Raw genomic sequence first — 25,605 nt, 5'->3', positions numbered from 1 at the left:
TAAAATCACATTCATACATATTTAAAACCTGGATATATATCAATAACTATACTAAAATGGTTGTACACATCATTCATATACATATTTGACGTCTTTTTTAAAGCATATTCTTTGTTAGTTCGTGTAAAATTGGATGTTTGACGTCATGTGCACTTCATTTCCCAGAATGCAAAGTGAAATAGGAAAGGCACATTGACCAATACGGCTTTATGCTTTTCCAACACAAGATGGCACTACAGGTTTCACACAAAAGTCGATGGTGTTCGCACAGTCGAAACTTTACTTTGTGATATGAAGTGCTTCGGTAAGTGAACAAAATTCAGCGTTGAAAATAAGTGTTAAGTGTTTGTGAATGAGCGAAAATAAAAATAAGGTGAAGTATTCACATATGTCGAATTTCCTCGAGGTGATGTTTAAAATTTTGACATAATAATTTACGTATTTTTAAATTTACGTAACGCATCGTCGATTGGCGTTAATATAATTTTCATTTTCCGACTGAATATTGTAAGTCTGTTTGTCTGCCTGTTTGGGGAGGAAACCTACGTTCACCGTGACCGGAAGTGATGCTTACAGGAAGCGAAGGGTGGCGGCAACAAATAGTTCAGCAAGCACACGTTTTAAGCTTTGCGTTTCATACGACTAATACTTGCGGGTGTGGTATTTATATTTCGTAACAAAGTCGTGAGGGCATACCGCCAAGAGTAAGTGAGGTGCTTTTTTTGGACGCTTTGCCTTGCGAACCTTGATGTTTACATTGTAAGCAGACTGTTGCGTACGCGCGTGAACTGGTTCGCACATCAGTCCACAGAGTCTACTGTTGAAGTTAATTTATATAACCTGTCAATTAATCGGTTGTGAAATTCCAACGAAGTGAATAGACTGTTATCAATAAAGCAGCATTTTGATAGTGTCAAACTACTTACATTAAATCCACTAAGTTGTAACATTATCTGTGATCTATAGGAGAATTTGACATTGTGTTTGCACGATCATAAAGCTGCAGATTACCTGAAATCATGGCTTTTGCTGAGGTGTTGCATTTTTCATCACTTATGCCCCATCTTCTTCACCAGGCTGGAGCAGCCCAGGCATGAGTGGCACGCACCTGGACGAATGGCAGAGGAGGTCCTTTGACATTTCATCTGGCAATTGTACACCTGAACAGACGGCCGATGCCTACCGGGCCCACATCCTCTCCATTCAGTATGCATGGGCAAGTTCCAACCTCTCTGAGGCCGCCATGGGTATCCTGCTCAGGACCAACTCGGAGCGCTATGCTGCAGTGCTGGACTCAGATGAACCCCGCACGGGGCTTAACAACTATGCAGAGAGCGCGCTTCATCTGGCCCGTAATCAGAAGAATCACAGCGTCAAATGGGAGTCGTCCCTCACCTTGGAGCACATGCTCGACTTGCCCTGCGTGCAGAAGATGATTCAAGCAAGTGCAGGGGGAGAAAACTCCCTTGTGGCACCAGCAGATGTTAACATATCTGTTGGACAAGAGAGCAGCAACATCAGCAGCTCCTTGTCTGCTTCCACCGCTGCAGGCAGGTCAGAGGGCACAACCTATAGACTTGATTTTCCACCACAGGCCAAAATAGAGGTTAATAGCCTAGCCACTGTTTCTGTAGATCGACCAAAAACCTCTGAGTGCCTTTCAGATAATATCTACTCATATTCCCGTCCAAACGCCAGAGTACAGTCGGTGTTTAGTCATCCCTCATCAGTTCCTCCTGAGAGCAACACACGCCCTGTAGGCAGCAACCATCAACCCAGCTTCTTTCCTACCTCCAATCCATCGAAGCGGAAGAATTTTTACAATCCAGATGCAAGTGAAGGCAGGGGGCCACAAGCAGGGGGCGACATAAGACCCCCATGTAACTTCAAATCAGCCCGTGAGCAGCTAATTGTTGATCAAAAGAAAAATTTCCATCAGCCCCAAAGAGGTGCCAGTTCTGCCGCGGCAGCAACTGTGAAGAAATCCCTGGGAGCTAACAGGCCTCGAAATGCTTTTCCTAAATTTGTGTCGCCTATGCCGCGGCAGGACGAAGAGGAGGGTGCGCCAAGACCAAACTCCAACAATGAACATCTGAAAAACTTTGAGCCAAAGATAGTGGAGTTGATCATGAGTGAGATCATGGACCACGGACCCCCTGTGGTGTGGGAGGACATAGCAGGCCTGGAGTTTGCTAAGACCGCCATAAAGGAGATTGTTGTTTGGCCAATGTTGAGACCTGACATCTTTACAAGCCTCCGGGGTCCACCTAAGGGAATCTTGCTGTTTGGACCTCCTGGGACTGGCAAGACGTTAATAGGCAAATGTATTGCTTGCCAGTCAGGTGCCACATTCTTCAGCATCAGCGCGTCATCGCTCACATCCAAATGGATGGGTGAGAGTGAAAAAATGGTGCGGGCCTTATTTGCCATCGCCCGCTGTCACCAACCTGCTGTCATTTTCGTCGATGAAATTGACTCGTTGCTGTCTCAGCGCACTGACGGCGAGCACGACTCCTCACGCAGAATCAAGACGGAGTTTCTGGTTCAGCTGGATGGTGCCGCCACGGCTGCAGAGGACCGCATCCTGGTAGTGGGGGCCACCAACCGACCTCAGGAAATAGACGAGGCTGCCCGTCGTCGCTTCGCTAAGAGGTTGTACATTCCCCTTCCCGAAGGTGCCGCCCGGCAGCTGATCGTAACCAACCTCCTGTCTCGAGAAAAGAACCAGCTGAGAGCGGAGGATCTGGAGTGCATTGTAGCAAACACAGACGGCTTCTCCGGGGCAGACATGACACAACTGTGTAGGGAGGCGGCCTTAGGACCCATTCGCAGCATCCAGCTAGGCGACATTGCCACCATCACGCCGGCTCAGGTACGGCCAATCCTCTACAGCGACTTCCAAAATGCTCTGAAGACGGTGCGACCCAGCGTCTCATCTAAGGACCTGGAGTTGTATGAGGAGTGGAATAAGACATTTGGAAGTGGTCGATAACGGCCTTAATTTAAGAAAATACACCTTTATTTAACACAAGTGGCTTGGAATTTACATCGCTTCATAAATAATTGCCATCCTCGCTGACAGTTGGATAAATATTCTTTCTCTGGCAACTGAGCACACGTTGATGTTTAAGTTTAGTTTTTTTGTTTCTGAAATACTAATAGGATGTACACAAATGTTCCAATGTAAGACTTGTTATTTAAAGTTTGTGTTGCAGTGTTTTCTAAAATGAAATCAAATAAAACGCACACGGCACTGTAAGCCTATACTTTTTTAAGCAATGCATATAGAATAAACCACTGTATTGTGTCAAATATATGTGCCTCTTAAATCTGTCTGACACTGGCAAGCACGCTTCACAAGATGGATGTGTTAATCATCTCCACGGAAATTGAGTAACACACACAGTATCCTAAGAACTGTCCTCTTGTGTTCCTCTCTTCCTCTTATTAATGAAGACAGCAGTGGACAGCACAGGACAATCGTTACTGCAACACATCCCGCTCAGTGAGCAAATTCTTCCACAATATTCAGAGTACTGACAAACATGATTCCTGCCACATTTTTGCCCACCAGTCTTAAGAAAGTGAAGCTGACCGCAATCTGATGAAGGGTTTTCAGCCAAGGGTCTCGTCAGTCACACGCACGCCCCTCTGCAAGGGGACAATTATAGAGTGCATAAAATTGTCATGTATTTTTAATGAAATGATCTTTGCAAATCTGGAAGGCCATGAAAAAAGACTTTCATTTATTTTTCATCTTTTTGTCAAGCCCCTCATAAATATTGAAGACTTGTGTGGCTGGCCACTGTATTTAAACTTTGTTGGTTTCGCCAGCAGCGACATTGGTCACACAACCCCCCCGCCCCTCCAGCTGGCATCACAGGGACACCTCACAGCTGGACTGGGACAGATGCACAGAATTCCTCTGGTGCTGCTTGGGATCCGCTGAGTATGGACTCCAAACTGTGACATATGGTGTTAGCTTGTTTTCGTAATTTCTACGGTGGCAATGCACTAGTCAAATCTGAGCTTGTTAACGTAAAAGTATGTACACGCACCAATAAAGTGCATATTTTTAATTCATGGTTTCATTCCTAACAGTTCAACAAATGCCTTTTATTAACCACTCATGGCAATATTTATATAAATCATCAAATGTTACTTTTTAACAGTCAATGAAAGATGACCATGTCTCCTTTGTCAGACACATGACGTTAACTAAGGAGCTATTACATTTTTATTTAATTTTTTTTCAATGTCACCCTTGTATCTTTCTGTCAAATTTTCAATTTCATTTTGGTTACTTTAAAGGTTGAACACAAGGTATTTGGGAAGTTAACGACACACTAATGTGAATTTCCCTTCAGGCCTGAATTCTCCTTTTGGTCAATTTGTTTCAGGCTTATACAACAAAGAGAATGCATCCACAAATACTGGACCAACATAGCAGTTTAACCTGAAGCCAATTGCTTGTTTTGTGTTTTCTCATTTTACAGACAAGTCCGCTTGTGTACAAATACATCCCCCCTGTCACAGGCACATCTCAAGAAGCATCGCGAAAAGCGTGAACAAATTTGCAATGCCAACATTTAAATGTCTTTCCTGTCACTTTGCATTCATGGGACACAATGCTTGGCAGTGCAGAATCAAGTTCACACTGCAGGAAGTAAATTTCACTCAAAATGACTGTAGCATACAGTATATAAATACATTAGTAAGAATTTGTGAATAGAAAAGATATCCACATCAGAAAACGGCAATGAAAATTCATACTATTCACCACCAGAAATATTTTGTGTGAGAACATCATGTCTTATGATGTTTTCATTATTTCTCATTGCTTTGGGCTGCGGCAAGTTAAAATACTGTGCAAAACTCTGGTCCCAATTCAAATGCTACACTCTAAAATCAGTTGTCTTGTTTAATTAAGTCAATTTTGGGATTTTTTGTATTGGGGTAAAATTCTGGGTTATTTCTGATGGAAGTAAACAAATTGTTGGTTCAAATAAACACATCGCTACAACACAATGAATCTGCACGTTATAACGGGAGTTTGTTGTAACCATTTCCAATAAAATGGCCACCAACTATGATGTTTAATACAATATGAACATTTATAGATGTAAAAACATGAAGATGTTGTACATTATAAACATGTCAATTACAAATATGTGTACAGTATATGAAGAAAAAATGATTTTTATTAGCCATGAAACTAATGTTCCTATTTCACCTTCATCTTCCAGTCAGCAAATGAAAAGTGCCTTCTCCAGTTCACGATGTGTCGAACCCCAAAGCAGTTTACGATCATCTTTTAATCTGTTGCTCTCGAACTCTGCCATGATTTCGTTGCCATTACGGATGATTGTCGAAATCGCCTTGAGGAGAGGTGTCTCGGCTGGTCCATTGGTCTTATCCGGACCTTAAATTTGGTGAGATGCAGAGGCAATGACAAAATATTTACCGATTGCCTGTAAATCACTAACTACAAATACTTTGTTACTGTACTCAGATTTTTCAGGTATCTGTACAATAGATTTTTGATTTTTCCCTCAATGTTCTACTTTTACGTCTTAATTTTATCTTGTCCTTTCTTTGTCAAGATAGTCTGGTTACTTTTTCATCCTCTGTTGATGACAACTTGGTGTATAAAAAAGGCAATACAGCGGGTATAAAAAGCGTACACACCCCAGATCCAGGTTGTAAAAAAAAGGATATGTACTTTTTTTTTACTGTGACTTTCTGTATTACCTGTAGAGCTCAATTCGAGAGGACAAATAAAACTAAACAATTAATGTGCACAGTGCACACCCTCTTACAATGGGATGTGGCTGTGTTCAGAATTAACCAATCACATTCCAACTCACTTTAGGATTCAATACACAGCTGCCACAATTTAAAGGGTCTCAGATGAACCCCAAATAAAATTTAGATGGTCTCATAGGCTGTTCCTAATTCCACTTTGATATGTAGGCGGTAGCTCCATCTGAAGAAAGCAAACCCAAAGCATGATGCAGCCACCACCGAGCTTCACTCTTACTGTATGTGTTCATTTGGTGATGAGCAGTGTTGTGTTTGCGGAAAACATACCTTTTGGAATTATAGCAAAAAAGTATATTCCTCATCCAAGTGATTTATGTTTTTCTTCTTACTTTGAGTTCTATGAAAGTTAATACAGTAAAAGTATCTATTGTGTCAAGTTACCAGAATGGCTTTTGTTTACTTTTCACTGTAAAACTTAATTATTTACGTTTGCACTCAAGTAGATTTCAGATTCTACTTTTACTTCAATAGGAGTCCAATTAGAACTTCTATTTTTTTATTTTATTTTTTACATGAGTATACCTGCAAGACAGAGCGTCCTTCTCCAACCCAGTGTAACATCCAGGTAATTTTGAAGGTGTCAATTTTAAGGTGAAATGACCACATACTGTTGCTTTTAGGGAGTACAGTATTTTAAGATGTAGGGGGAAGTGAGATGTGGAATTGTATAGCAGGCCTTGCTGGATCGGCCCTCTCATGCAAATGTAGGGACTCCCCTTTTGGGTCCCAGTCAAGCGTGGGGCCTCGATGCTGCCCACAGCTGCTTCCCATTTCTGCTAAATCACACTGCTACCCTCTGGAACAATGGTGTCACATCACAATGCCGGTAGCAGCCTGAGCAGTCCTCCACAGTCAGGCGCGGTGCTGCAAGCCCTGTCCGGCCTAGTGTGTCCTGATTAAACTTCTGTGTTCCCAGCTCTCTGCTGCTCTTTCCGAGGGCATGCCATCCAATGGACTCATCAGCTTCTAAATGTAATAAATTTGAATCTAAGCACCTTTTCTAACTCCAAACACTATAATTATATAATTCGTGATTTCATTGTCTTGACTACGCTTACATTTTGATTCCAAAAGGCAGGCAACCTAATGACGTCAATGCAGGATGAATGTGAGTCGAATGGTTTCGTGGCCTTTGTTTCCTGCGTATCATTTTCTCATGAAACTCAAAGAATTAAGCAAAACAAAAGAAATGGGATAGGCCAAGCACAGTAGTGTAATTTGCAGTGATCATTTAAATAATTCGTCAAGGTACTGTATAGTTTCAGTATGTCTTTCACTGCGCAAACAAAGGCAAATATTGAATTCCTTTATTTACTAATTTATTCATGCTGCTTGCAATGCTGTTCTGTTTTGTCATCATGGAATGATCAATGAATGGTTCGTGCATCCACCTCACAGTTCTGATGTTAGAGGTTCAAATCTGGGCTGCGGCCTTCCTGCGCTTTGGTTGTTCTCCATATGCTGCTTTTCTTCAGGTACCCCTTGTCCTTTGATGTCAGTGTGAATGCTTGCTTGTCTATACATGCCCCACAATTGGCAAACGGGCCGGTGGTACTATGCCCCACCATGTGCCAGAATTCAGCTGGAAGAGGATAAATGGTCGAGAAAATGGATGGATGGATCATGGATGGATGATGTAATTTCATGTCGCTCACCTCTTGCCAGACGAATTCCACCGAGGAAAAACCTTAGGTAACATTTGACACCGGAGACTCTAAGTTAAAATCTTTATGCCTTTTTATGCCTTATATTTTGGAGGATCAATTATATTTTACTATGGACAGTTCCACACAACCCTTTAGGATTATTATTGTTATTATGATTATTATCCTTATTTCCGTATGTACAATACATATGGTGACTGAAGAATTCTCCTGACTTGCCCAAATTTTAACTTTCATAATCTCATAATGATTTTTCACTGGAAAACAAATGAATTCGACAATTTTGTCGCTTATAGAAAATATCCTTTATTGATATTTTGTAAGCAAGAAACTCCCACTAAGTCACAAAAGGCTGTGTGTGATCTTGAGAGCAAAACTATTCTAATTTGAAAGAAATGAAATACATTTTCCAGTATATTTTTCCCATCTTTGCCTTACAGCAGCAGTAATTGTTTTCACCATAAACACATTGAATACAGTTGAACAGGTGGAGTGGCCACTATTCTATTGACAAACACCGATCACTGTAATAAATACAAAGTAAACAAAACAAAATGGGCAAGTTAAATGTCATAAATAATATGTGAGTTGGTATAAGAATACAGGTTGTAAAATGAACTCGATGAAGAGTTATTATCTACATTGACATTTTTGATTGATTTGTATTTTGTACAGATCATTACGGTAGCTTGCATCTCCATAAGTGAACAGGCTTTTAAATACAAAGATGTTTTTTTGTCTTTTTTCTTGAGTCAAAAACAAGAAAATAAAGTTGCTGCTTGTGATAGGGAAAAAGTGTTCCATACAAACACATAATGCAACAGAAGACCATTTACATACTGTAGGAGGTGGATGCTGTTTCGGCACCACATTCTGCCACTTTGTCTTGACTGAACACCATTTAATTTGCTTGCTTTTTTTTTTCTCCAAGTTTAATATTTGAAATGAGATTCGGAGGGCTTTTAAACTTTTTTGTTTTCAACAAACATGCTCAGTGTATAAAAATCACATTTTCACACGTCAGCGGTGTATTATACACGATGGATTTCCTATGCGCGCACGTGTCTGTTGTGAGCATCAGGGTTCAGTAGCGATGCTCCCCTCGTGTTATGTGCGAAGAGAACTCATATCGGTCTTGACTGCGATGGCCACAGAGATTGCATTCAAAGGGGTCTCTGAAGCCGTGGCAGCCCATGTGTATGGTGTACATGACGTGGTCCAGGAAGAGGACGCGACAATGTTCACACCTGTACGCCCGCACCTGCTCACCGTCTGCCGTCATCACCTTGAAGCCCTCCGACGCCATCTCCATGCTTGCCCGGATGGCCTCATACTGTCGCTGCTGCTCCTCCTTCACGTGGGGCAGCGTGCCATTCCGCACCCCCGAGGTGATGTGGTTGGTCAGATAGATGAGGCCGGAGGCCGCCCCGCCTGCCCGATCGCCACTGTTGCTCTCCGTGTCAGTGGAGTCTTGGCCGCTGTGGCTCGGAGAGCCATCCTTCTCGCTGGAGGCAGACTTGGACTTGGAGAGCAGAAGCAGGTTTTCAGCCGCACTGTCCTTGGCTGACAGGCTGTGGCCCATTCCCGATTGGGGATCCGGGACCACTTTGTGCAGGGGGTAGACGGAACCCATGCCCACGTCAGAAGACGACGCTGGGGAGGGCTGGACCAAGGGCCGTAGCGACTCTGCCCCCAAGTAGCTGATGGCACTGTTGATGGCCTGGTCGATGACGTGAGGCTGAATCAGCTCACCAGGTGCTCCATCGTAGGAAAGGTCTGACAGGCGCTTTTCACCTGAGGAAACACACACATGTTGGTTGTCACAGATGCAAAAAATGATCATCTACATCCTGAGACAACAAATCTTGAGCTAAATGCCGTTTTAGTTATTCTCTCACATGACCATTCCAGACCACATTGCTAATTTTAGATAAAAGCACAGCAAACTTAAAAGTACTGAAATGGACACAACTTAAACAAGTCACAGGCTGATTTCTCATTGTAAACTGTGGATTAACCTTTTTCCACAACAAGTGTAAGCTCACACTTTGTCAAGTTCAAACTCCTGTGAGACTCAGTCTGAGTCTGTTCTGTTCAATGTCTAAGCAAGCCGCCGGTCAGGAAAATAATTCTGAAGCGATTGCTACCTTTTACAGCAAGCAACAGTAGAGCTTGATATCAGCTCCCTATCTGTAGGTTACTTCTAATCATCAAGCACATGAATTTATTAGAAAAAAAATGAATAGCAATTGCTAAACAATTTATTGACCTATGACGAGGCTACCTTTACTGTAAATGTCTTGACACAAAGGAAGCAGATTTCAGCCCTTACCCACAAACTTCTGTGGCATAGTGCTCTTACGCTTAGCTACATTATTAGCTAGCCTGTCTAGCACCAAGGCTCTGTCAGATCCCATCTGGTTTAAGTCTTCCCTCTGTTCATTCTGGCTGCTTTCTTCCTTTACTACTGGAAAGCAAGACAGAGAAGGAGGTTTTAGTGTCAAAATAGGTGCCGTTGGTTGAAAAGTGAGTACTAGTGTAGGAGGGCCTCTTTGTTGGTACAGTTTTAGTATTCCGCTGACAAGAGCGCTATTTTGATGAATGTCCTTTTACATCTAGAACACAGGAAATCTACACAGGTTTTAGTTTCAGCTCACGTTTACACATAGTCTGTGATGCGGGGATGGATGCACAGGTTCAAGGTTCATCAGATAGCAAATACACTCGCATATAACCTATATGTATTACTACAACCTGAACTATTGCTGCTTCTCAACTGTGGTGTGCTGATTAAATTAAGTAAAATAGGTCATGGATATTTGAGTGAAAGGGGACAGACACACACACACGAGGCACCGACCTGTGTAGATGCTGTTCTGCAAGCCCATGCACTGAAGGTAGTTGTGACAGCGCTCCTTGTGCTCCTCCAAAGAGCTGCGCTGCTTGTAACTCCGTCCACAGTAAGCACACTTGTGGGGTTTTCCAACTGCAAAACAACAATAAACAATCAACAACCCCTGCAATGAAAAGAAAGTGATTTTTAATCGACTTTGTAATTGTCTTGAGTCAGTAGTATTGAGTTAAAAAGTCAAATTGTACTCAGTGGGTGATTTTTATGAAACCATTTATTGTAATATGTGTTGTTTTTTTAATGGGATGTAATGTCTACTGTCTTTTTCAGGTATCAAAATGTATCTTATTTCCATTCCAGGAAACCTTCAGTAGTCTAAATGGTGCACATTTTAAAAAGTTAGCTTTAGTTTTCTTATATTTAGTTTGATTAGACAAGTCAAGTCAAAAATCATTTTAAAAGCATGTAGACCATTAAACGCATTTTGTTTTCTTCATCTGTTCTTCTCTCCTAAGTACAATGTTGACACAACACAAGTGTATTTTTCCAAATTGCTTTTATGTTAAGCATAAACCACAGATTCAAATTTGTGGTGAGTGACAATAAATACCCCCAAAATACATTTTTACAAAATCAGTAGGTCACATTCCATGTTTTTTAATAGAATGTCCCCTCACAGCACACTTATTATGAAATTACCCCAATAGCCTCAAATGTAAATGCATTACAGCACTGTCTCATGCATTAGTAGTCTACCTGCTGAGCCGTTGTGGTATTTTAGAACATTTTGAAGAAATAGAAAGAAAAAAATAAAGTAAGAAAGGTTACATGGGCATTTAATGAAAACTAAATTTGTTTGGCAGACTTCTGGGAAAAGTCTCAGTACTGCCTCATAACGCTGAATATTGCATCTAAATGCGTCAACTCCTCTAAATGAAAATATTGGCATTTGGAAGCTATATGATGTCGTTGGTTTGTAAAATTCAACAAAAATTTACCAGCTCAATTCCTGCATTTCTGAAAGTAGCACCCATCCAATATCGTCTGACGGAATTTTACGTAACTGACCAGAATGTGTCCGCAGGTGTCCGGTGAGAGCATCCCTCCTGCGACAGGCGTAGCTGCAAAGGTGACACTTGAAGGGTTTCTCTCCAGAGTGGAGCTTGATGTGACGCAGCAGGTTGCCCTTCTGGGTGAAAGAAGCACCGCACTGGCTGCACTGGAAAGGACGTTCTCCTGAGAGCAAAAAAACAACAACACGCAAGATCATATAAAGTGGCTGCTAAAACAACAAACACCAAAGTATTGACCTGGATGTTTTTATGACATTTGCCCTGATCGCGGACCAAAGGTGTATGCCGAAGTAGCGGGAATCTGGGGTCATTGTGTTACAAGCATCCGAGGAAAGAGGACAAGTGAGATAATGAAGCAGCTCAGGGGCACTGTGTGTGTGGGGGGTGGGGGGGTGGGCACAGTGATGCTCCATCTCTCCATGCTCCCCCTGCCCCATCAACTCCTACTGCTCTGATCGAACAAGAGCCTCTCAGACTGAGCCTGGCAGTTCCGTAATGCACCATTGCCTGGGTCAATTTGATCTGAAAATCTCATTTTTTCCTCTTCTTCATCTCTAAAATAAGAGCAGCACATCACAATGCAAATTCAGCCTCATTTGAATAAAGTGAAGGAAACACTTTGTGTTGAGAGCCAGTCTTCCTGATCAGCGCTCCTGGAATAAACCAATCTCCAGCCTCCTCGAGTGTTGTGGCATTCTGTGAGAACCTTTTAATACAGCTTTTTTTTCCGTAGCCTCCACCTCAATAAAATACGAGTCACCAGTGAAGCAGCAAAAATATAGAAAAGAGGAAATTCATTAAAAATGCATTTCAGGAGCAAAGACTCAACCACAGAATATTTTCTATTCAAATCGGCAGCACTTCATTATATCCTTTATTGTACTTTCATTTACATTAGTCAACTGTTCCGTTATTCCATTTTGAGTGTCATTAGTTTCTACAGCATGACAGTTAAGTGCCTTTTTCAAAAATGTTCCCCACCACTGGTTTGGGTTCATTCTGCTAGAATATCAATTCACAATTTTTGAAAAACTTTTAATAGCTAGTTATATTTGTGACTGCACGGAGATCCTTTTTAATTGCTCTCGGGAAACTTTTTGCTCAACTGGCAAGTTTTTTTTTTTTTAGATAATATTTGCTGCTTGATTGCTCAACAATGTGATAAGTTACTGTTACGTGATGATAGTCAGTTCTTTTTTTTTTTTTTTTTTTTTTGAGCATGCTAATGGTGATTTCATACATGATAGGACATGCACATGCACACACACAGCCAAACACAAGTATTATCGCAATAATGATTGTTGGTACAGAATGCACAGAGACTCAAGCCAAGTTCTAACATGACTTTCATGCCAAAAAGTAAGAAGACACCCAATTTTGATGTCTTCATTTGTAAATCTAAGGAAGACTTGGAAACACGGGACGGAGCCACTTTGCCGCCCCTCATCCATCCTCTCATGCTAACATTGAACATGGGTGCATATGGAGGGCATGATTTATTGCGGGTGGCTTACCAGTGTGGCTTCGCTTGTGCACCATCAACACATTGGGGCCAATACAAATTATCCCACAGATATCGCACTTGAGCTTCCCGTTGGATAGCCGGATGCCGCCAGCCGAGGAGAAGACCTTGGCTTCGGGACTCGGCTGTGAGCCGTTCACCTTGGCCCCCGAGGCATCGATCATGCGCAAGTCTTCCGCGCACTCCTCCTCCTCCGTGCCATTCATGTCACAGGACAGCCCATTCTCCTCATCACTGCGAGCCTCAACTTTAATGTTGCAGGCTGGAAAAGAGGGCAAGGGGAGGGGAAGGGCCACGGTTTAGATTAAGAAGAGCAAGATTCGGTCATGATGTTGTAGAGAACGAGATATGGGCAGTCTATTAGCGTGATGTGTCATTACTTCATGATACATTTATAAAGCTAAAACTAACTTTTGTGACTTTTTTTGTAACTTTGTTTACTTAGGATTTAATTTTCTGTGTTTTATCAATACAATTCTTCAAATACAACCCGCTCCTCCCTCCTGCCTGCTTTTTGGGGTCCACCACCACCTTGCTATGTGACAAATAGGAATCAAATGTCAGCATATGTAATTCCATTATGAGTGGAAGCCAGCCATTATCTAATTACGGTACATTGATTCATGATGTACACAAAAACACGCTCCTCTACCCAAAAAAGACACCAGTAGTAAATCAGAACTACAACATAAATTTGGAGGTACAAATGTGACCCTCTTGAGCGCGGCGCCAACGACACCTGAACTATGTCATTCTTTTGACCGGCAATGTATTGGAAGCATAAAATTTGACAATGACAATAAATTACAAATTTCAATTAGTTTGTAGATTTGTCCATATTATCGCTGGCAAAAAATAATAATAATTAAAAAATAAATCATGATAGTAATGTATCAGGAGCTATTTTCACCCTAAAGCGCCTTGACCACTGAATTGGGAGGGCCAGTGATGCTATCAATTCCTCCCCACTTACTGTATGAGCTTAGTGGAGTATGTCAGGCCAGACAGAACCGCACATAATTTTTAGTATTATGTTTCTTCCAAGTTATCACCAATTCGGATCAAATCAAATCAAATGAAACTTTATTTGCATAGCACCTTTCATACCTAAAAATGCAACCCAAAGTGCTTCACAAGCGAACAAACAACCAACCCCTGTCATCATCATCATCATCATCATCACAACAATTATAGTAAAACAACACAGCAATAGAACAGATGTGAAAAAGACTTGTCCTTCCGCCCCTATACTCAGACCCTTCATATGCATTCGTATTACTGCACAAACATACACAAATGTATAAATGCTAACTGCATGGTTCAGAATTGAGGAACTCGGCGTGGCAAGGCCAGCTAACACGAGGGGTGCCACAACCCACAAGTGCAGCGAGCGCTGACCCAGAGACTATGTCGACCCTGGTACACTGGTATGTGCGGGCCCCCCTCCCCATGTGCACCTGCTAGTGCATCACTCTCTCTCTCTCTCTTCTACATATATATATATATATATATATATATATATATATATATATACACAGAAAATGTTGTAAAGATGTAAAAATGAAGAAGGCAAATGGATGTGAGCACTGGTGATGTAAATGTAGCATAATGAAAAGATGCGAATCAGTATATTTCTGGGGGAACACAGGTAAATCGTTTCACCAGAAAAATGTGGCTCTTCACCTGTACAAAAAGAGTGCTGAGATATTCTTAAAAAACACAATGTGTCCTGTCTCAACACACAATGCGAACATGGTAAAAATGCAAAACAAACAAACAAAAAAAACCCAAAAAAGTTAGCTTATTCAGGCATTTAAATTAAACATTTCGGAAGAGGCTTACCTTGGGTCAGCTTCTAATTTGCCTGACGATGACCCTTATAACTGCTCTATTTTGACTTTCTTGAAAGTCCTATTTGTGTTTTAGTCTCGTATTTAGTCTTAATATTTATTCATTTAAGTGTGTACTGCGCATAATCTACCTGCTTAAAAAAGCTTTGTAATCAATTTCTTTTGTGACAAATAGTGTATTCGATTTGTATTAGGCACCAAAATTGCTTTCTGACTGAAGTATTTCTGTTGTTTTTGATTGTGTGAGTCTGTCTGAAGTTTGTCTGTTAATGACATTGTAGTTACGGTTTCCCTTGGAGGGCCGTTATGAATTTTGGGAAACCATATAAATGTTTAATCACCTCAACATATTACATACACAGCGCACAACAAATTGATGGATAACCAATTTTAAAATCAGAAGTCAAGAATAATGACTGTTATCGTGGATGACATATAACAATTTGAAATTTTGGTTCAGACTTTAGCAAGCATCATGGAACTTGACATGCTTGATTTGCTTTCGCGGGCCACATAAAATGATGTGGCGGGCCAGATCTGACCCCCGGGCCTTGACTTTGACATCAGTGCTCCACATTGACTATTTTTGGTTACTGTATTTTGTACTTGCTTTAAAATCTCGTTTATTTGTCTCAAACTGAAATTGCTACCTGCTTAGAACAAACATAGTTTAAGACAAATAGTGTACAGTACAACATTCATTTGGTATAGATAAGATTGCTTTACAAAGTTTTAACAAGTTTGCATTGCACAATGCAAACTTCTTCCATGACCAAAATACTGCCTACACATTAAGACATTTTCCTCACTTAACGCTAGTGATTTGGGCAATTCAACATTTGATTATGATCATTCTTCACTGCGTCACGAAAGTAAAGTGGTGATCTGCAGGTGGAAAAGACACGCTGCGCGTTTGAGTATGTCAGCGATGAGATCATCGCACACCATCATAGTTTGGTGAAACAAATGACAGCGAGATAAACAGGAAACAGAGACACAGGAAGTAGTGTGAAACGAAGGAGTACAGCGGTGACAGCGTATGATAAACACCCGGGCACGTTCTTGTTGATTTTCATCCTCGTTTCAATCGGTCAGAATCTGCAAATTACCGGTTATACATGGTGCGCGCGCGGTGATAACGAACTCTTAGAGCCATGGTTTTTATTTGACTTGTTGTGTTCCCAGAAAAGAGAAGTGCCCTTTCGCATATAAGAGCAACAACCTTCTCCTTCTTTACCACCACAGGACTTTGTTAAGAGAATTGACAGACTGATCATGCAAGTCGCCCCGCGCTGCGGTTTGCGTGTCATGTTCACAGCCTGATTTCCCCACGCTTTCAAACCCTGTGCTTTTACAACCGAAGAGGAAGAAGTGGAAATCGTGAAACATTTTGGAATCCATGGAAAAGGGGAAGCTTCAGAAAAAAGGGCCTGTCTAACTGAAATACCAAGAATTATGGAGAAGTGACAGAAAGGGAAGCATGGGAAAGGAATTGTCAAACATGTAACTGAAATAGGTTGACTTTTCTTTTTTTTCCCTCGCTCTCCCGTTTGCTTGACCCTCACATTTAGAGAGAGAACGTGCATCGATATATCCAATTATTTGTTGTCTGTATGGGAGGTTTTCTCATCATATATATATATATATATATTTTGATTGAGTCAAGAACAGACGAAAGTCACACGAAAGCAAAGGGGACGACTTCACACAATTACAAAAAATGAAAAACAAACACGAGGTTATTGCATTTGTCCAGAAGCCATTACATTTGGTCCTTTAAATAGCCTGCTGGTGTTGTTTTTACTTCTTGCAAAGGCAGTCGTGTTTTCTTTTTTTTGTGAGGGATTAAAACAAACCTAAAGCAGGAAAAATTAGCAGACACATTTAGACAATGATATCCTGTTTTATATGAAACCCATATGAAGAATTTCGATTTAATTTTAACTTTCTCAAATAATTCAAGCAACAAGTGTCATAATGTAAACGGATCCTTTCACAATCCCATCTGATTCATTAAAACCTTCATTAATGTTATTTTTCCGCGCTGCTAAAGTACTTCTATAGTCATTAACTAGATCATAAAATTAAATGGTTTACAGGTTGCTGATGAGATTATCCTTTTATTGTAGATCCAACTGACTGCACACTGTATGGTAATATTCCTTTCTTTCTTTCTTTCTTTCTTTCTTTCTTTCTTTCTTTCTTTCTTTCTTTCTTTCTTTCTTTCTTTCTTTCTTTCTTTCTTTCTTTCTTTCTTTCTTTCTTTCTTTCTTTCTTTCTTTCTTTCTTTCTTTCTTTCTTTCTTTCTTTCTTTCTTTCTTTTTATTTCTTCAATGATAACACATTTTGAAAGTGCTGCATAAGCATGAATATGCAGACGTGACGGTGCTTTCGCGTCTGTCTGTAGCCGTCTGTTTTGCACAACTTGTTGAAGTTGTAACACAATATTGTAAATTTCCTCAGTGTGGGACAAATAAAGGACATCTTATATACATTTAGTAACGTAATGCATTTAAATCCTCTAATCATGTTTTCTTCATCTACGTGACGTGCGACAGCAAGTAAAATCTTTCAACAAAAACACTTTTTCCAACAAAATGTCTTTTGTGTTTTTGTGTTTGCCGCAGTCCCGCGAGCCTCTCGTGTGACCATCCGGTTGAGCTCATTGGAACAGACAGAAGGGAACCGTGAACGTCGGACTGCGCCCAACCGCTCGAGGACATGGGGAAGTTGCAAACGAAGCGGGAATAGGAAGAAGGCCTTTGACTTTACATACTCTATCCTGATTTGCGTGTGTTGGGAAGCGAGCGTCACAAGCCCTTCGTAGACAAATAAACTGCGCGGCAATAAAACGGTCGTGGGTCGGCGTGGATAAATGTTATCCTTGATTTGCAAACAAAGGAGAAGCAGTGGCAGAAGTAATTGGCACATTTTGGTGTTGATAGATAGCAGATATGGGAAGTTAGATAGCAAGTGTTCTTGTCTGCTGTGTGGAAACACACGCCGAGCCTGCCGGTGGTTCCTGTTACAAGGCTGAAACGTGTGTGCAAGGTTGTGGAACCATGTATTCAACGACAGCACTAACACATCCAAAACACAAGCAGCCCACTTTTACCTTTCAACTTTTGTGCTTACATAAAAATATTTCAACCACTCACTTTAAACAACTCCAAGTGAGATCAATTCAAGAAGCAACATTTCAAAGCAGCTTTTCAGTGTGACACAGTACAGTTGCAACGACAACAACAACAACAAAGACAATATCAATAAAAAAATGAGCTCTCATAATTATCAAAACTATTAATATCACAAAGAAATTGGAGTGTACTGCATAATAAAGGCCAAATTCTCTGATGATGCTTTCCCATTATACTTGAGAGATTGATTTAACATTTTTGGGCCACAAATTGAGATTGCTGTCAACAATCATGAAGCGCTCCGTGGCCAGTTGCTTCCGAACCTGCATTACAATGATCATGTTTGCCTGCGACAAAGATATAGGAGAAATGTATTACCCCCCGCCCCCTCTTGTATTTTGTCTGTAACCTTGTCGACACACAAACAAACGCATCCTTACACCGCTTTATAGAAACTTTTTAGGGAAGCAAGGGACATTTAACAACCGCTCATTCATATTCATTTGTGTCTTATTTTACTAAATGTCAACCAGCCACCCGAGATTAGTTGTGCAGTTATAATTGTGTGCCTGTGTGTGTGTGTGTGCGTGTGCGTGTGTGCGTGTGCGTGTGTGTGGGTGTGGGTGTGTGTGTGGGTGTGCGTGCGTGCGCGTCTGCAGGTGTGCAATGATTCTCTCAAGCTTGTTGGCCTTGCTCCTGAACTCTTTATCTCCCAAAGTGTTGAAACTGCCTGACAGCAACTTGTTTCTGAGGAAACTCTCACACATCCTATTTCAGTTTCCTCTCGCTTTTCATTTCTCACTGCGTGGCGCTAATCTTTGCCGTTATCTGGATGAATGGAAAAACACAGATAGGATCGAAGCTTGCTTTATTTTTTATTTTTATTTTTTTTTGCATGACGCCAACAACAAACTGTGCAGTTTTTGATTGAACGTACATCCCTGTTCTACCGCTTATCCTGTCACGGGTGAGCTGGAGTGGAGACCCTGGACTGGCCAGTAATTACAAGTCAATCTACACTCACCCATGGGCAATATGTGTGACGGACTACATAAATTCAATAAAGTCAATGATGTGCGTTGTTAAAAGCCCCCCCCCCCCAAAAAAAATCATTTGCTTAATATTGTAATTACATTTCAGGGGACTTGAGGTAAATATACGGCACAGATGGGAACTCCCTAGCATCCTTCGCTTCACCATGATATTCCCTGGTTTGATGTCGACAGATTCAAATCAAGGCCACATTAGCTATTCCTTAAGATTTGGCTTATTAATTACATGCCATGGATCAGAAGATTTTTTGTTTTTTTTGGAGACCTTTTTTCCAGTGACCTAAATGCATCCATTACGCTCTTTTTAGAGACTGTAAATGATCCGGGGTATTATAAGCTGCACATATTTCTCACTTAATGTGCAAAAGGGTCATGTTGGAGGGGGAAAAAAAATGAAAGCTGACATGAGTTTCACTTAACTGCTGCTTTGGGAGTCGTTATATTATGATTGAATCTTCGGCACTCGCTGAAATATATGGACATTTAATTAAGATGTTTAAAATAATAAAAATGGACTATAAATTAATATGATATCCGGTACAATGAATGTACATGAGAAGACTTTGTGTTCACTAAACCTTGTTGCTTTTACTCAATAGGATCACTGGTGAGTTGGTTGTCATTTGCCTCTGGGCGGGTACACCCAGCCAATCGTCAGGCACATGGACAAATTACATTCTTGAATGACCCGAATTGTGTTTCGGGGCCATAAGAGGAAGACGGAGCACTGGGAGAAATCCCACGTAAGCGGGGGGAGAGCATACCCCCGCCAAACAGGAAGGTGGGAGCTGAGATTCGAACCCTAACCTCGGACTGTTAGGCGGGCATGCTAACCACTCGATCACCATGCTGCCAGAACTTCAATTAAGAAAACTGGACGAATCCCACATACGCACGGTGAAAATGTGCAAACGGATGTCTCAGTAATACCTTTGTCCCCTCTGTTGTGCTGCTGGTGGGCAGAACTTGCTGACAGGTCCTCCGGGACAGCCATGGGCTCCTCTGCGTCCTCGGCCGCTTCGTTGGCAGGGGGGCTGTCTCGGCCTTCTGCGACACACATCAGAAAGCTCCCGTCACTCACCCCGCGAGGACCCCAAGCGCCTCTCTCAGAGGACGAAAATTACCTCCCGGTGGTTTAAAAGCTGTTTGTCGCACGTTAAAGCTCAATCATGCGGCAGTCTCTTACCTGGCATCGGGGCAATTTCCTGGGCCTCCTCCGTCTCCATGCGGTGCAAGTACTCTAACGGGGGACAGATTGCGATGTGAAAGTATGTACATTTAATCAGGAGTAGGCAGAGGAAACATTACACAAAGCCAGAGAGGGTTAAAGGTTGCACTCTCGCGATGTCACCTCGGTGAGATCAATCTTGTCGCCGCACAGTGACGCCTCTGTCGCCCACATTAGTTTGCAAAGAATTACAGACAATTTCATTACAAGTCTGAGATCAGAGCGCGGCCCGGCTTCAGCTGATGGGCCCGCCGACATATCGCGGGCTTGCCGGGGACAGCCTTTCAGACCACATTTGTTATTTATTGTTAATTTCCTGCCACGTAATCGTCTAAAAAATGCAAAGTGACCGCGGCAAAATTAAGCAGAAAATTAACTGGCCTCAGGTCACGGAGGATGTGGTCGCTCGCCGTGCTCAGCTGATCAACGCTCATGTTCTCTCTAATTTACTGAGCATGCATCGCTGAGTCCGCAGCCTCGGTCGGCGCAGACTCCGTCACATTCGGAACCCGAAAGAGGAGCAAAAAGACGAGGCGAGGCAAAGGGTGTCAGCAATACTGACATCGCGGGAGTGGAATAGATTGCAATTGAGGGGAAGAAGTCAAGAGAGCAAATGTGACTGGAAGGTGGAGAACAAAGCCTCGAAGTGCAAAGACGAACAGGATGGCGGATGGAGAAGTTCTCCTTCTCGCTTCTTTCGAGAAGGCAAGAGAAGGCAACCGAGTCCAGAGGCGCTCCTTCGGCCAGGGCTGAATATCTGAGGAGTAACCAGTGCTCGTGGCCCCATGAATAATGGATGGCCCTCAAGCCTGAAGCAGATGGGGCCGTCAGCCTCGGCCTGGGCTCCGCCACTTCAAGAAACCCTCGCCGGGGCCGCCGCCTGGTCCAAGCAGCCACACGGGGAGAAGTGAAGCTCCTGAAAATAGCGAAACAAGCCCAAGGGAGAAGGGGAACCTAGGCCTTCCTGTTTCACTAACAGATGGCTCCACACATTTGGAACAAATAGTGGGAAGCGACCAGGCTTGTGTGTCGCAACACAACAGTATTTTGCGGAGTCAAGTCAGGAGCTTGTGCAGACACCCGAGTGTTAAGAGAGGAAGGGGGGCAAAGGTCGCTGGTGCAGATGATTTACTGGGCATCGCGCAGTCTGTCGCATGCTCCACCATTCTTCTGCATCTGGAGTTTGGAGGACGGCGAAAAGCGAGGGTATGTATTCTCTGGTGCCCTTTTTCTGGCCAGATGGTGCGAGGGGAATCACGGCCGTGTTGGTGGGGGCACGTTGACGCTTTCAGCCAAAACCTACTTGCAAAGACGTCTGGAAAGTGTGGTGCACATTCAGTAGTCAGGAAGTCTGCGTGTGTGCGTGTGTGTGGGTGCGTGCATAGAGAGGCACTGGAAAAGTTTTGGTCTGAGTATCACTGAGGAGAGGCAGGAAGAGGCTTGTGGGTTGACAGAGGGTTGCATGCGTCTATACGTGTTTATGTGCTGGTGGGGTTGGGGCGGGTGGGGGGGGGGGCATCTTCTCATAGAGAGGTGCAAACAGCTACACCAGCAACAAGGGTGGAGATGAGAAAGAACGAAACCGTTAACAGATACTGAGGGCCACACCAGTGAATTCTGGATACCAGAAAAGAAGCTCACAAACAGGCGTGCATGCGTGCGTGTGTGTTACTATGATAGCAAATAAATTGCAAGCATTATTCTGTATCCACTCACCGCCAACAACATTAAAGGAACATCTGCACAATGTATTGAAATTCAATACAATAACCCTGCATACAATAATTTCAGCTGATGTTGAAGTTCAATTTAATTTATTGTTTTAAATTTCATGTTTGTTTTTTTGTTTTTTTTACAGTGGTGTGCAACTGCACTTTATCATATCGAGAGGTATGCCGTAATTTGGGTAACTAGAATTAGAAACACCACTTTGCTCTTTTAGACTACTGCAATCTACAACACCGTAATTAACGCACACATAGACACCTCTATATGGTATATTCAAAAGTAAATATTCATTTTAAAAGTCTTGGTAAAGTTCTTATATTGTATCTTATTGAATTAAATCGGATGTACCAAACGATGCGTCGGAGACCCGGATCGTTGTTGAAGTATCACAAGTAGAAATGATGAATGAAGCGTAGTAGATGAAATGAAACCATATTTCAATATTTAGACGTTTGAAGCATAAATAAAAACCAACCAATAAGACAAGTAATTTTTTTCAATCAATTATAAAATATGGAAAACAAATAAAGGTTAGAATTTTTATATGATGAATCCATATTCTAATGATGTCATCAGTTAAACGAAAAGGCAATATTCATTTTTGTATTCGTGCCGACCCCATTTTTTTTTTCATTTCACAAAAGACACACTTTATGTGATTTACAAAACACGGATTCAAATTTAAAATCATCCTAAAAATTCATCCTCTCATATTGAAGCGCTCGGTTCTATTAAAAAGTCAGGGAGTTGTCTGTTCCTAGCCCGTGTGACCATGTGTTTCTGTCGAGCGTCACTACAGTAATTCACGAAATGTATGGATGATATCAGCGGGCAGACAGAGTTAGCAGATGTGTTCTTCAGGGGCCCAGTGCCGGGGTGACAGGGGAGCGGAGGTGCACTCAAGAGAAGTTTCCTTCATTTGCATGTGACACACTTCACTAGTCTGCTATTCAGACAGTACAATCATTTTAATAACTGCCTGTCTTGTGCTGCCCGCTCCCCTCCTACTTCTCTTTCTTCTGACAGCACACACGACGCACACACTTGAGGCACTTCTGCTTCTATCGATCAAAAAAAAGTCTTTTGTGCAGGTGTGTTTTCAAGTTTTAAATAGACGGAAAACTGAAATTATTTTTTGGGAAGTGTTGCGTTTTTGTTTTTCTTTTTTAAAATGTCAGATTTTTGCCAGAGTAATTTATAGGATTATTAACTTCCTTTTTGTGACTTGCTGTACATTACCAAAGGAGAGTGCTCTTTAAAATAGGAATCAAAATGAAAGAAATGGTCAAATTGATCCATCAAGTCACAATGAGTAAATTGCCATCGACCAGGTATTTTTCAGGACACACTTCATCAGCTTCGAAAGTAAAAAAGCAGAACGTGAGGTGCTCATTTTTCATTGAAAAGAATTTTAAAACTTTGAACATTCTATAAATAATTCAAGTAATCCTACAAAAAGTACAATTGTGCACCGGTGTCTTCAACTTACAGCATTTCAACAGCCTAATGAGAAAGTGAAACAAGTTAAGACGTGCGGGAAGCCATCATATATGGATCATCTTTCAGAGTCACGGGAAGCCGTACTGCTAGATTCTAAAATTCGCACCTTTATAATGTCCAAAAAGTTGCAAAGATAAGTTTTGAACCGAACGCTCTGCGGTGGTACGGCACACCCATTGCAACAGGTGTTACAACAGAAGGAGAAAAACAGATGAAGATGTCCGAAAAAGCAATCAAATTTGTGAAAGATGAATGAAAATACAATTTCGCTTATTTTATTTACATTTTTTTAATGAGACATTTTGAAAACATGGATCCATATTTTTTCCCTAAAAGAAAAAGCCATGTGGAAAATGGGAAATGCCCCCAAACATTCCTCTAATGTCAATGGCTCTTGTGTAAGAAAAGTGTGTCACAAAAAAACGTTTGTAATTTGCAGCTTTTAGTAAAATATCGCACGCCAGTGCAATGTGGCGGCAGAGAAAAGCCCGCGGATGAGACGGGATGAAGACAAAGCACCTGCAACCAAACTCCGCAGGAGGTTTTTCCAGCAGGTACGCGCCCTCCCCAAAAAACCCTTTAAAAGGATCTGACCGTGCCCGTCTCAAGCTCTTGCCCCCGTGTCTTAGAGCCGCCAAGACTCTCACTGAGCTAAAGGTTAGTGGAAGCCACTTTACCTGCTATTCCTTGAGTTTGCAGTATGAAGTTCTTCCAACTGTCCCCGGTTCCATGTGTAGAAGGTCGCAGCGCTGCGGCCCCATGGAGCTGCGCCCTCAGTCCCTCCCCTCTCCACTGCACTTCCTCGTTCCAGCCCAACATGACTACACTGTCCTCGACTGAGGCATTTTGCTTGCTTTTATCCACAGGCCCGGCGTGTGGCGGGGCGTCTTGGCACTTGCTTTGTGCCGTGCCAATAAAAGCTGACACCCAGTAGACCATTACTGGCAGCCATGCATGAGATGGGATGAGGCGCGCGCGAGAAGAGTGGACCATTCATTGTTTATTTATTTCATTCTCACCGAGGATGCTGATGTAGGAGGGAGGGGAGCGAGCGGAGGGGCACCCCTCACTCGTATATTGGACGGCTCCCCTTTTGTCACCTATGGCACACCGAGGCAGCCCATGAAATTAACACAACTTGGTTTCTTATCCGCCTCATGATTCCTGATGCCTCTCCAATCTTCTTAATTTTTTTTCTTTCCTCTTCTGTAGCAAGTCTCCTTCGTGGCAAAGGGCCTTTTTCAACATCAAGTGTGCATATATCGGGACATGTATCAAAGGCTATTTAAGCATTTATTCAACATATCCAGTTTCCCCTCCCGAATGACCCGAACTGACTCGTAGCCGAATGTCAGTTACTTACAAGTAACTCTATATAATATGTCTGCATATTAATAGGACTACTCATGAGGTTAACTCATCGTTAGAGGTTCGAAGTTAAATGTAGAAAAACTGTGCGGGAGTTGGCATCTATGCGCTGTATGTTCACTGGTACAATTTCATGATGTCATGAGCAGTAGACTAGCACACATTTGCCAACGAGCACACAGCTTTGAGTAACTGGTAACATAGCTGTCCATGTGTGACAAAGTCGTCCGAGAGTGTGCAGAAATGTCGTATAGTAATTGGACATCCGTTGGACAAAAAAAACACACCTGGTGAAACACAATCACTCTACTAGTGCACTGAACTGTGCAACTAGTGTGGACATAAAGCGCACTTGTACATGGATCTTAAGATCGATATAAACTATGTTAATTACATTTTAAATTGGCTTTTCCAATTTGCGATAAGATGCAAGGTTATTTTTTTAATTATTTTTCTTTTGATGGCGGCGCGGGCACCCACAGCAGCTCCTCTTGTTGTATGTTGTGAAAGAGAAGAAATTTCATCTGTGCTTTGACAATAAAGTTGTACTTGACTTGGCTTGATTTTGAAGATACATGATGTGTGTCGACCGCAAAATATACTGGGGGCAGTATAGGGCCTAACTTAAACCACTGCTCAAACTGCGTATATGACTTTGCAAAGCTCACCAATCTTAACCCTTCCTAATCATTTTTATAATCTTAGAAGAACACAACATGCCAAAAAATTTGCTACCACTTGTCACGTCGCGTGCTCGCTGACAGGTGGCGGAGTTTTCCCTCCGCCTGTTCGGTGCACCTGCTCTCAAT

At 42.1% G+C, this 25,605-nt stretch overlaps 2 protein-coding genes and 1 long non-coding RNA gene across 4 annotated transcripts; 2 read left to right on the top strand and 1 right to left on the bottom strand.

The window, feature by feature from the left end:
* The first annotated feature begins 113 nt into the window (after positions 1 to 113).
* Positions 114 to 3,314, top strand: fignl1 (fidgetin-like 1). Of its 2 annotated transcripts, none has more exons than XM_052079390.1 (2): positions 114 to 304; positions 1,077 to 3,314. In XM_052079390.1, exons 1-2 carry the CDS (start codon positions 292 to 294, stop codon positions 2,990 to 2,992), a joined length of 1,929 nt encoding a protein of 642 aa, XP_051935350.1. In that variant the 5' UTR covers positions 114 to 291; the 3' UTR covers positions 2,993 to 3,314. The 2 variants fall into 2 exon arrangements, with proteins under 2 accessions (XP_051935350.1, XP_051935351.1); XM_052079391.1 differs by lacking the exon at positions 114 to 304 and adding an exon at positions 548 to 704.
* A 4,454-nt stretch (positions 3,315 to 7,768) lies between these two features.
* On the bottom strand, positions 7,769 to 24,380 carry ikzf1 (IKAROS family zinc finger 1 (Ikaros)). The gene is given in 9 exon segments (XM_052081340.1): positions 7,769 to 9,281; positions 9,820 to 9,954; positions 10,348 to 10,473; positions 11,407 to 11,574; positions 12,926 to 13,195; positions 19,903 to 20,019; positions 20,159 to 20,212; positions 24,106 to 24,317; positions 24,319 to 24,380. Coding segments are annotated over 9 exon segments (1,854 nt in total). The 3' UTR covers positions 7,769 to 8,571.
* On the top strand, positions 22,344 to 25,353 carry LOC127610864 (uncharacterized). The gene is made up of 2 exons (XR_007965054.1): positions 22,344 to 24,085; positions 24,295 to 25,353. It is a non-coding gene; the product is annotated as an uncharacterized LOC127610864 (long non-coding RNA).
* Positions 25,354 to 25,605: the final 252 nt, after the last annotated feature.

The sequence above is a fragment of the Hippocampus zosterae genome, chromosome 11 (assembly GCF_025434085.1).
Source record: "Hippocampus zosterae strain Florida chromosome 11, ASM2543408v3, whole genome shotgun sequence".
Classification (NCBI taxonomy): Eukaryota; Metazoa; Chordata; class Actinopteri; order Syngnathiformes; family Syngnathidae; genus Hippocampus; species Hippocampus zosterae.
The sequence above is the reverse complement of the archived record's forward strand: the minus strand, read 5'-3'. Positions and strand labels throughout refer to the sequence as shown.